The 12,002-nt window shown below is 56.0% G+C and overlaps 1 protein-coding gene across 3 annotated transcripts in view; it reads left to right on the top strand.

Moving 5' to 3' along the window:
* Nucleotides 1–12,002, top strand: part of RAB11FIP5 (RAB11 family interacting protein 5) — a 49,328-nt gene that overhangs the window by 26,916 nt on the left and 10,410 nt on the right. For all 3 annotated transcript variants that reach the window (XM_030884611.2, XM_045286742.1, XM_004696087.2), the window contains exons 2-3: nucleotides 1,952–2,388; nucleotides 2,504–3,206. In XM_030884611.2, the coding sequence (XP_030740471.1) occupies nucleotides 1,952–2,388; nucleotides 2,504–3,206 (1,140 nt within the window). The remainder of the gene's footprint in view (nucleotides 1–1,951; nucleotides 2,389–2,503; nucleotides 3,207–12,002) is intronic.

Raw genomic sequence — 12,002 nt, forward strand, 5'->3', positions numbered from 1 at the left:
CACACACACACACACACACACACACACACACACACACACACACTGTGGAGTGCCAGCTGCAGGGCAGAGGCTCAGCTCCTTCCAGTTGTCCCCAGCTCTCTCTGTGTTCTCCCGTAGATGCCCAACGCTGTTTTCCTCGTGGTCAAAAGATGTCAATACTTTATCAGTTTTGTCTGTTTCTGGGAACCTTATCACACTGCTCCCAGCCACACAGCAGAGCTGTTATCTAGGGAATTCCCTTCACTCTGGCGTCCTGGGCCTGCGGTTCTCAGTCCTGGTTACTCTCTCTTTGACAGAGGGTAGCTTGTTAAACTTGGGAGGAAGGGCACATGAAAAATAATTCTCACGCCTGGAAATGGCTTCCTTCTGCCCTTGGAGCCTTCATCCCTGCACGTGGTCCCCTGTGTGGCTAGTGAAGACCCCACGGCCACCCTGATTGCAATTGTTCTCTGGTCTGGAAGCCCTGAGGGCTGCTGTTGACCCTCATGCTCTGACGCCCCCAGCAGTGTGGTGTCTCGGCCTAGGTCTTTGCTCATGCATCTTGCTTGCCTCTGCTCTGCCTGGGCTGTGGTCCTCATCGGACTTAGTTCATGCCGTCTTCCCTTCCATCTCTCTCCTCCCTCCCCTCCCCCGTCTCTCCAGGGATGCCACTCATCGGTATTTGGTCGGTGAACTTCTTGGATTGACCTCCAGTCACCTCATGTTCTGCCTTGGAAGTGGAATCTCCACTGGGATGTTCCTGGGACTGATGTGCCCTGGGAGCTTGGGGACGATGACCTGTCTGTCTGACAGCCCTGTATCTGAGCTCATCCGTCCGGTTCTGTGTCCCTCAGTCCTTTGGGGCTCTATTTCTCCGGGGAACATCCTTGCTCACATCTGTAGGGGAGGGGAGGGAATGGCCAGGCTGAACAGAATGGGAGGGAAGGCCTGTGTGGTGTCTCATTGTCCCACACAAGCATGCACTGTGATGATGTGGCTGTTTAGTCAGCCTCTGACTGGCCGGCCCAGCCCAGGTCTTCTGAGAGTTTGAGTGCAGTTAGAGGGGCTGGGAAGCAGAGGATGGAAAGGCTCCTCGTGGCTGCACCCCTCCCTGTAAACCCATGTACAGCATCTCCCCTGAAGGGTAAACTGCACACAGTCCTGGCCGGACCGGTCCCTTCATGTGTGCAAGAGCCCTTTCCAGGGGTCTCTGTGAAGTCCGGACTGAGACGGACACAGGCTTTGGAGTCATAGAAACCCGACCCTAAGTCCCCGCTCCCTGTTACTGACTAGTTGTTCTTGGATGAATGATTTTGTCTGTGAAATACAAGTGGAATTGAGGTAAGAGCCCCAGTGGTCACACGAAGTGGGTGCTGGCCCAGTGTGAGCACTGTGTCCTCAGCCAGCTAAGGCCTCTTCAGGCCAGTCTGTCGGCTCCTGCCGCGGTGTTCCTGGCAGGGCTTGGGGTGAGTCAGTGTGTGGGTGCGGGGTGTGTGCATACTGGGTTGGAGTTTTCCTGGCCCTGGGCCTTGGGGGTGAGCTGTTCCTTTCTGGGCTCCCTGGTGGCTCTGAGCTGAGTGTGGCTGGGACTGGCAGAGGGGATGATGCAAATAGGCGAAAATGTTGGTAGGTTTGCCTGCACCACGCTCCTGGGGCTGTAGGGGTCTTTTCCAGGCCCAGGTTTGCACTCCTGAGCCTCATATAGGTTTTTTTTGTTTTGTCAGGGGACAGAGAGGGAGAGGTCTCTGTGCTACAGGGGCCCAAGCTGTGAGCGGCACCAAGGGCATCCTTGCTTGTGCAGGATGTGGCTTCTCCATCTTGGAAAAGCCCTGAGCCGTTCCTGGCTCGGCCTGGACCTGGGATCCAGGGCCTGTGCCTCAGAGCAGGGCCCCTGGGCAGAGGCTGCCTGGTAGGAGGAGCCCTGTGGCCTGAGCCGGTGGCCTGACTCTGCCTGTTGCCCCTCTCCCCACAGGTGGTACAAGCTGCACTCCAAGACGGGCAAGAAGGAGAAAGAGCGTGGGGAGATCCAAGTCACCATCCAGTTCATGCGCAACAACCTGAGCGCCAGCATGTTCGACCTGTCCATGAAGGACAAGCCGCGGTCCCCCTTCAGCAAGCTCAAGGACAAGATGAAGGGCAAGAAGAAGTTTGACCTGGAGTCGGCCTCCGCCATCCTCCCCAGCAGTGCCCTGGAGGACCCCGAGCTGGGCAGCCTGGGCAAGATGGGCAAAGCCAAGGGCTTCTTCCTCCGGAACAAGCTGCGCAAGTCGTCCCTGACCCAGTCTAACACGTCACTGGGGTCCGACAGCACCCTGTCCTCAGCCAGTGGGAGCCTGGCCTACCAGGGGCCTGGCGCCGAGCTCCTCACCCGCTCGCCCAGCCGCACCAGCTGGCTGTCCACTGAAGGGGGTGAGCGCGGCGGGCCCCTCCCAGGGCAGGGCAGAGGGAGGCTGCCGGGGGAAGGCCTACCGGGTTGCCCCCACCCTACGGCCCCCTCGACTAACACCAGCTATTTCCTTCCCAGGCAGGGACTCTGCACCGTCCCCCAAGTTCACACACAAAAGGACCTGCAGCGATGAGGCCAGCCAGCTGCGGGCAGCTCCGCCCCGGGCCCTTGACCTTCAGGGCCACGAAGCGACCTCCCGATCCTCCCTCTGTGTGAACGGGAGTCACATTTACAACGAGGAACCCCCAGAGCCCCTGCGGCACCGAAGCTCCATCTCGGGCCCCTTCCCCACCTCCAGCTCCCTGCACGTGGTCTCCTCCCGGCCCTCTGAGGAGGGGCCCCGGGCTGCCAACGAGGTGGGGGTCAGGGGCAGCCGCAGCACCAGCAGCTCGGAGGCAGTGCCAGGACCGGGACCAGAGGAGCTGAGCTTGCAGCCCAGAGTGCTGGCTGTGGGGGCTGGCCAAGCGGGCGAGGAGGAGGAGGAGGGGGCCCGGCTTCCAGAGGGAAAGCCAGTCCAGGTGGCCACCCCCATGGTAGCCTCCTCAGAGGCTGTGGCCGAGAGAGAGGGATCCCGGAAGGAGGAGCGGAAGCCCCGGATGGGCCTCTTCCACCATCACCACCCCAGCCTGAGCCGGAGCGAGTTGGGGCGACGTAGTTCACTGGGTGAGAAGAGCGGTCCCACCCCAGGGGCCTCCCCACACCACTCATCCAGCGGGGAGGAGAAGGCCAAGAGTAGCTGGTTTGGCTTGAGAGAGGCCAAGGAGCCAACTCAGAAACCCAGGTACGTCTTTGGCAAACACACCCTCCTCTGTGGGGAGGACGCTGGGGTGTTGGTGGCCACTGGGCCGGAACCTGAGCCAGGGAGATGGGTGCAGAGATGGCCGCGGGGCAGGCTGCTGGGGCTCTGGCTTTGCATGGCCAGCGGGGTCCCTCATCCTCCTCAGCCCCGGCTTGTTCTCTGCATGTGGGCACAGGTGAGTTACGAGCGGCCTGAGGTTGCCAAGTTGTGGAGCTTGGAGGGTCATGATGGGGCAAGGTGGCACTCCTGCCCTTTGAAGAGGCCTCAGGGTCCAGGGGAAGCAGAGAGGAACCACTTGTCAGGATTCTTTGTTTCCTGGCCTCTGCTTCTTGCCCTCTGGCCTCAAGGTAAGGACACTTTGGCAGGTAGGGAGGAGGGATTTGGGGACTGTCTCCTCGGACTTCTCTCAGCCTCTGGGAAAGTAGACTGCTCCCTGGGTGCTCCAGAAGGCTTGTGGGCTCCACCGGGTGAGAGATGGGAGCCCAGGGTTGGGTGCCTGCTAGGGATTGAGTTGTGCCCCTCCAAATTAGGTTGGGGGTGGGGGTGGGTTCAATCCCATTGGGGAATGAGCTGCTTTGTTGTGCTAATGAGGCAGGATCCCTGTAGTGCCCATCTCTTCTGCAATGTAAAAGGTTAAGTAAAAGGCAGCCAGGAGGTTAGGGAAGGAAAATGCCAAGCCATGGGAAGGTCACCCAGGGGCAGAAGCCCACAGAGATAAGGGCCTTCCTCCAGAACTGGCAGAGAAGGGCCACCTTCCCCGAGAGCCAGCTCCCCGAATGCCAACCTCTAGAGGCAAACTAACCTGTGAAGCCTCCAGTAGTGGTATTTCTGTGGCAGCAGCAGCGCGAGTAGCCGAGACGACGCCCCTAGTGCACAGCTCCCCCGAAACCGTAACCTCCCCGTACCCCTGGAGACCCCTGGGGCTCCGCCTCCCCCTGGCATCTTCTGGTCTAGGGGCACAGCACTGCTGGACATGCCATCGAGACATGCCGTTGATGGCTGCTCTGTTGAGTTTGTCGAGGCCCAGCCAGGAGGGACCCTGTAGCCTTCAGCTCGGGCCCCCAGCAGATCTCTTGGTCCCTGAGCCAGAAGAGGCTGTCGCCTTATCTGGCAGTAACCAGGGTAGGACCCAGCAGCACAAGTCTGCCTCCAAGAGCCTGGGACCGATGCAGGCAGTGTCTTGGGCAATGGCAACCAGTGTGGTAAGAGCAGGTATTCTGTTCTCTCAGCAAGCCTGGCCCTCCCAGCCCTGCGGGTGTACGGGCCAGAGATAGGGTGGGCAGGCTGGGCACAGTCATGAGGGCTTGGGACACTGGGGACAGAGGGAAGAGGTGGGAGACCTGAAGCCCTGGCCTTTCTTTCTCAGTGAGATTCTGAGTCTGCTGAGAGGAATGGCGAGTGAAGTGGGGCCTTTTCCAGGGCTGGCTGGGAACCTTCATCACAGCCTCATGGATGAGGGGTGCGGGCGGGGGGTGGGGTGAGGTGGGTGGTGGCTGAGTCAGTGTGGGTGATGCCTCTCTCTGCTCCCTGCCTAGACCAGCAGCTTCTGTCCTTACTGTCTAGCCCCCACGTGCCAAACGCCCAGGGCGCACTGCTGGATCTCCGCAACCTGGGCAAGACTGGCCCTTCTGCATGTCCAGACTCAACTCGTAGCCCTGGGACAACTCTGGGAGGCGTTTGGAGGGTGTGTTACTGGGGGACACAGCTGGGTACCTGGGCAGGGCAGTTGCTGGGAGGAGCTGGCAGGCTTGGGTCAGAAGGGCCCCGGATGGGAGCTCAGTGCTGCTGGCGGTGGGGTGATCTTGGACCTTTTAAAGTTTAGTGTGTGTGTGTGTGTGTGTGTGTGTGTGTGTTTATGTAGGAGAGAACCCGTAGGTGTGATTAGGAGCCATGGTGGTATAGTGGTTATGCATTGTTTGGCTGCTAACCACGAGGTGAGCAGTTTGAAACCAGCAGCCGCTGCCCAGGAAAAAGATGAGGCTTTCTATTTGTGTAAGAGTTACAGTCTTGGGAACCCACGGGGCCGTTCTACCCTGACCTAGAGTGTCCCTGTGAGTCAGCACTGACCGGATGGCAGAGTTTAGTGGGAGGTGTGAGTTTGAGTGACGTCGGAGCTGCCCTTGCCCCCGGGATGCCTCGTCTCTGCTCTTCTGTTTCCCTGGCTCTTCCAACAACCTCTCAGCGTCCGGAGCATTGGGGTCATTCCCGGCCAGAGACGAGCTGAGGTTTCTGCCCTGCTTGCGCTTGAATTCTGAGCCTTGTCCTCAGCGGGTTGGAGGGCACCCAGCAGCCCCCACCCCCACCCCCGTGCCCGCTTGCTGGCGGCTGCTGCAGTGCAGGCGCTGGGGCTGTACCACCAGGCAGTGGCCTGGCCTGGAGAGACAGGAATCTGGACACTGAGCCCCCTCCGCACCAGCCTGACCCTGTGTTCCTCCGAGGCAGGCAGGCAGGCAGGCAGGCAGAAGAGGACCCTTGGGCTTACCTGAAGGCTTTTGAGGGAGAATGAGCGGTGAGCCCTGGGGCTGCCCTTGGAGGGTGTGGACCTTCACGCTGAGCAGGGCAGTGGTGCCCTCTAGTGCTCCCACGTGGTACTGCTGTGTCCCCCGGAGGTAGAAAGCCCACGCTCTGGATTCTAGAAAACAGCTGCTGCAGTGGTGGGAAGAGAAGGAACCAGTGTGGAGGGCCAAGAAGATGGCCCTCCTCTAGTCTCTGAACTCCCCTTTGTCAAAAGGTCCCACAACTCTGTTGCACCAGGCCTACGACTACGCTCGTGTGTGTCGGGAGGTGGCAGGCAGGGAGGGGTGTTCCAGACCTGGGTCTCGTCCCTGCGCCCATTCCAGCCGTGAACCGTCCACACTGGGCCCCGGCCCGGCCCCGGCTACTTAGAGTGTGTTTGAGGACAGTCCGGGCCCTGTGAGTTCATACCAACGTCTTTAAGCCTCTTCTTCTCTCCACCCCTTTAGAATTGGAGCTTCCCGAGGCCATTCCCGTGGTCCTCGGCCTCTCCAACTCCTGCACACGAACACAAGACTTTATAGTCGCTATTAGGGATTCGATGCGGGATACTTTTTTTTTTAATTGGGGCAGGTGCGGTACAACACTTCAAGATGTCCCCTCAAGGGCAACACTGACAGAGAGAGGTATGTTAACGTCCGTCTGCCTATAAGGAGGCCACTTGATGCGACTACAGTCCACACATCAGCACCAACCACAAATGCCAAAGGCAAAGAAAGCGAAGTTGTTGTTTTTGTTTGCTTGTTTTTGAGAAGTAAAGAAAAGGCTTTATTACGGCAGGGAAGAACTCCCGGACGGATTCCACAACCTAACGAGCTAGGTTAAGGAAGTCGCTGAAGTTGTTTTTTTTAAAAACAACTTCTGCATTCTAAAATTGATCCAAAGTCTGATCAAGATGAATTGATACCTACTGACGATCAGAAGGCGGAAGCTGGAAACAAAGGAGGGGGATTGGTAGATGTTGGAGAAGATGCCCCTGGAAAATATAAGTACCTGCATGTTAGAATTTTGCGAGGCCAGCGATTTCTTCGTGGAAAATTGCTTTCTTTCTTCTTTATGGGTTATGGTTTAGTGTTTATTTGTTTTTCATTTAATCTTTCTTAATCTTTTTTAAAAATCACTTTATTAGGGGTCATACAACTCTTATCACAAGCCATACATACATCAATTGTATAAAGCACATTTGTACATCCATTGCCCTCATCATTCTCAAAACATTTGCTCTCCACATAAGCCCCTGGCATCAACTCCTCATTTTCCCCCCTCCCTGCTCCCCCCTCCCTCATAAAGCCTTGATAATTTATTAATTATTATTTTGTAAATTGCTTTCATTAGTAACATAAATGGTGACTATTCACTTGAACCTCACGAGATGCAATCCACGGAAATCCACTCTGTGGGAAGAGGCCTTGTTCATCGATTGGAAGAAGGCCAGAGGTCAACTGTGGAGCAGCCCATTGCTCCTATGCAAGTTCAAGTTGAAGCTGAAGAGATTTAAATCCTAAGAGCCAAACTACAACCTTGAGGATCTCCCGCCTGAATTCAGACAGTTTTAAAGGAATAGGTTTGACCCATTAGCCATCCTGTCTGGAGACCAGACATGATGTGGGTGACCTAAGGACACGTACAAAGAAGATGGGAGCAACAGGACAAAAATGCCTGTGAGAAGCCTGACGCGTACTCTGGGTCAGGGGTCAGCAGACTGTAGCTGGACAGCCACGGGCAACTCTGTCGGCACGTGGCGTGGTTCTGAAGTAAAGCCGAAGCGTCTTAAAGGGCATTATTCGGATAATGCTGATTTCATTTGTTCTTCACAATGCCTCAACGGCTCTTGAATACAGTGAACCCTCGTTTATCGCGGTTAATCGGTTCTAGACCCTACCGTGATAAGTGAAATTCCGCGAAGTAGGATTCCTTATTTGTAAATCAAATATTTTCGTAGTTAGAGCATAGAGGACATGAAAAAACACCCTTTAGTCACCATTACACTTGTATTACCCAATTTATTAAACGAAAAAGGGAAAATACAGGAAAACATTTTGGACGTTACAAGTATCATTTATTATTTATTATATTATTTATGGCATCAAGCGTGTACAATATGAGCCAATCAGTGGCAGTCATGACAGAGCATGCGCTGTTACGCAAAAACCGCGATAGAGTGAAGCCGCGGAAGTCGAAGCGCGAAGTGGCGGGGGTTCACTGTACTTCGTCAATGGTTGTGAGGGACGGAACCGGCTCTTCCCTCTCGAGAGCCTGCCGACCCGGCTCTGGAACGCAGAGAGGCCAGAGTGCAGGGAAGAAGCGATGAAGTAAAGGCCAAGGTGAGTGTCAAAGGGCAGCTTGGGGAAACAAAGTAAAGCAGGACGGTGACACGTGCAAAGACCTGGAGGCAGACAACAAAGGGAAGAACATGCCCAGCATTTCTCAGACATCATGGAAGACTCGACTTTCAGCAGTGCAGGGTGCTATGGGTGAGACAGAGCGCCAGCCATTGACTGCAGGGCGCCAGTTCAAACCTGGCAGTCCCTCCAGGGAGGAAGACGAGGCTGCCTGCTCTCGCAAAGATTCACAGCTGCAGAACTGTTGAGAGTAGCTCCACTCTGTCTCTGTGGGTCAGAACCAGTTCTACGGCAGTAGGTTTGGGTTTAGGTTTATGGACGAGTGCGGCACGACACAGGAACCATCCAAGAGAGCAGAGGGAATACTAGAGTCACAGCACCCAAAACGAACTGGCCGCTGTCCAGCCATTTCAGGGGGCAGCGTATGATCAAGAACTGAGGGTGCTGAAGGAAGAAGCCCGAGCTGCCTGGATCGCACCGGCAAAGAACAGAGCTCCAGGAACTGACAAGTGCCCCGTGAGACGTTTCCACAAAGGGACACCAGTGGCAGAAGCATCTGTATGCTCTGCCAAGGAATTCAGAAGATAAGCTACCTGGTCAACCTACTTCTTTGTCCCCGTTGATGCTTCTTTGTCCCCATTCCCAAGAGAGGTGACCTAGCAGAAAGTGATATCCTTAATATCACACAAAAGTAAAGTTTTGCTGAAGAGAATCTGAAAATGGTTGCTGCTGCACATGGGGCAAGGACCGGCCAGAAATTCAGGCTAGATCCGGAAGAGGCTGCGGTGTGAGGGCTGTCACCGCTGCCGTTAGGTGGATCTTGGCTGGAAGCAGAGAAGACCGGAAAGGGGTTCAATGGGCTTCACGGGGGCATTTGTGCGGCTCGCAGGAACCATGAGTAACATTGTGAAGAATGGAATTCCAGAACACTTCATTGTGCTCCTGTGGAAACTGCTGTCCCCAGACCAAGAGCCACTAACTGAGTAGACTCAGAGGGTACAGCAAGGTGTAAAATCGGGAGGGGGTGTGAGAGGGCTGTCTCCTTTCACCCTACTTGTTTAGGATGTGTGCTGTGCAAACAGCTCGGGAAACTGGACCCTGGAGGAAAAGGTGACAGCAGGATCGGAGGAAGACTGACTCCAGCCTCCAGTGTGCAGATGGCGCAACCCTGCTGCTGGCGCCGGAGGTCCTGAAGCCCTGGTGATGAGATCAAAGACGACAGCCTGTGGTCCGAGTGAGGCCTCCGCAGAGAGGAGCGGGAAGCCCGCACGCCTGCCTCAGAAGCACTGTCGTGATCAGCGGAGAACATCCAGAGCTGTTGAGGGCTGTGCTTTACTTCCATTTCATTTTACATTACTGTCCTTGGAAGCAGCAGTTGAGAAGTCAAACAGTGCATCGGATTGGGCAGATCTTCCACAAGCAAGCAGGTCACTTTCAGGGCCAGGTGCACCTGACCCAAGCCGCGGTCTTTCCAGCCACCTCCTGTACGTGTGAAAGCTGGTCAGTGACTATGGAAGACCGACGTCTGACGAAACGGTGCGTTTGAATGACACTGTTGATGAAGATCAAATTACCGGAAGAAATGGACAAATCCGCCTTGGAGGAAGTAGAGCCGGAATGCCCTGTGGACTTGAAGATGGCAAGCTTGGTCTCCGGCACTTTGGACCAGGTCCTGGAAGAGGACCAGTGGTCAAGAGAAAGGACCGTCCCGAGCTGAATGGTCACAACAATGGGCTCAAGCAATGATTGTGAGGAAGGTGCAAGGTCCGAGGCATTCCGGTTTCGTCGTGAGTAGGACCAGCCAGAAGCAATTTGATGCAACTGACGCGGCAGCAACATGGTTCGGTGCAGAGACAAGTGTGTCGTGGTGGTTTTAGCAGTCTCTTCCTGTCCCAGGTTCCTCACCAAGTGTGGGTGGGCACCGAGGTGCTGAGGAACCTGAGGTATTCTCTGGCTGCAGGCATAGTTCAGACGCAGGGGTCCTCAAACTACGGGCCGCTGAGGACATTTATCCGGCCCACCGGGTGTCTTCCCCCCTTTTGTTTTTTTATTTCAAAATAAGATATGTGCAGTGTGCATAGGCACTTGTTCATAGGTTGTTGTTTTTTTTAACTATAGTCCGGCCCTCCAACGGGTCTGAGGGACAGTGAACTGGCCCCCTGTTTAAAAAGTTGGAGGACCCTTGGTTCAGAGGGCCGGGCTCCATTCTTAGAGGGGTGGGGCGTCAATGGCTGTGTGCCCTGTGACTTAAGAGTGCCATGAAAGAAACCTCCTGGCCTGTCCCTGATTTCCTGGCATCCCTCATAGTGCCCCTTCCCTGGTGGTAGGTACAGTGGCTAAGTGTGTGAATTGAACCCATGAACCTCTCCATGGGAGAAGGAGGAGGCAGTCAGCCTCCGTTAAGATGACAGCTTTGGAAACCCAATGGGGCAGTTCAATTTAGCCCTGCAGGGCTGCTCTAAGTGGGAATTAACTGGTTGGCAATGAATTTGGTGGTGTTTTTGTTTGTTTGTTATATTTCAATACATTAACAATGTTCTGATTTAGAGATCACTCATATGGCCCTCTACCTATAACTTCCAAGGCCCCTCCAGGGGGATGGGGCTGTGTCTGGTCTCCTGAACCCCTTTCTGGGGACCCGGGGCACATCTTAGGAGGAGCCAGCAAATCCGGGCCTTAGGAGGACTGGCAGGGGGCGGGGCCCCGGCGAATGGTGGGTGTGCCCTGGAGGTTGCCTTTGACCTTCTGATGGACTGCCTTGTTGAAAGCCTTTGTAGATGGACATGCCACAGCTGGGACCCATGGGGTGGAGGGCAGGAAGGGCACCAGCTTTGTCCAAGCCTAAGGGGGCATGCTCTTCTGGTGACACCTGGCTGCACAGGCCTCCGTGATCTGTCGGGAAGGGCCCGTCACGTGACAGGTGATTCCTGAATTTAAGTGGCAGGCCCTGAGGGTGAAGGGCAGAGGCATTTTAGATTCTGGCTTTTATTGCATCTGATCTGAAGCCAGAGAGGGCGGAGTGGGTGGAGGCTCTAGCCCAGTGGTTCTCCACCTTCCCAATGCCACGAGCCTTTCAGACAGGTCCTCATGTGGGGGTGACTCCCAGCCATAACATTATTGTCATTGCTACTTCATCACTATCATTTTGCTACTGTTATGAATCGAGCGGCACCTGTGAAAGGGTCGTTCGACCCCCAGAGGGGTGGTGACCCACAGGTTGAAAACCGCTGCTCTAGCAGAAAGCGTGGAGGTTTGGTACAAGGCAAGGTTTCCCTAGAGAGCAACCATCTGGCCCTAAAAGGGAAGGCAGGTGGGCACATGTGAAGTCCCACTGCTGGGCCGCCCCCCGGTGGACTCGGAGACACAGGGGTGGTGTCTCTGGCCTCGCAGCACAGCAGCAAAGGTGATCGCACACAGAGGCACCATGGGAGGGGAAGAAGGTTTCCAAGTGAGCACGTCTTTGCACCTGGCGGGGAGCGTGTTGAGGGGGTCCCAAGAGTACAGGGGCTGGGTGGGGGGTCGTGCTGCGGGATGGAAGGGGCGGGCAGGTGCTCTCTGAGGTTCCGGGCTGTAGAACGGCTGCCTTCCTGGCGCCTAGAGTCCTCCCAGGGGAGCACTCTTTGCCGATTCCATACCAACGAGTTCGCGTGCCTCCCAGGGGAGCCTGTGAGCAGGCTTGTGGCCAGGTTGCTGAGCTTATTGTGGGGCTCCCAGCCTCCTGAACTGCAGGTCTGCCTACTAGCCAGCTTGCCCAAGACTGCCAGGGTGAGTGGTGCCGGGCTGAGGCTGGGGGCATGTCGAGCTTGGTGCTGTGCGCGCGCGCGCGCGGGGGTGCCCTCTCTTCCTCAGACTACTCTGCCACTCATCCTGAAGGGGCCGGAAGAGGGTCGCTCCAAGTGGTCCTGGCCCTGAGCTGGGGGCT

This window comes from Echinops telfairi, unplaced genomic scaffold, assembly GCF_000313985.2.
Source record: "Echinops telfairi isolate 266 unplaced genomic scaffold, ASM31398v2 ScPeMD7_9;HRSCAF=40, whole genome shotgun sequence".
NCBI classification, from domain to species: domain Eukaryota; kingdom Metazoa; phylum Chordata; class Mammalia; order Afrosoricida; family Tenrecidae; genus Echinops; species Echinops telfairi.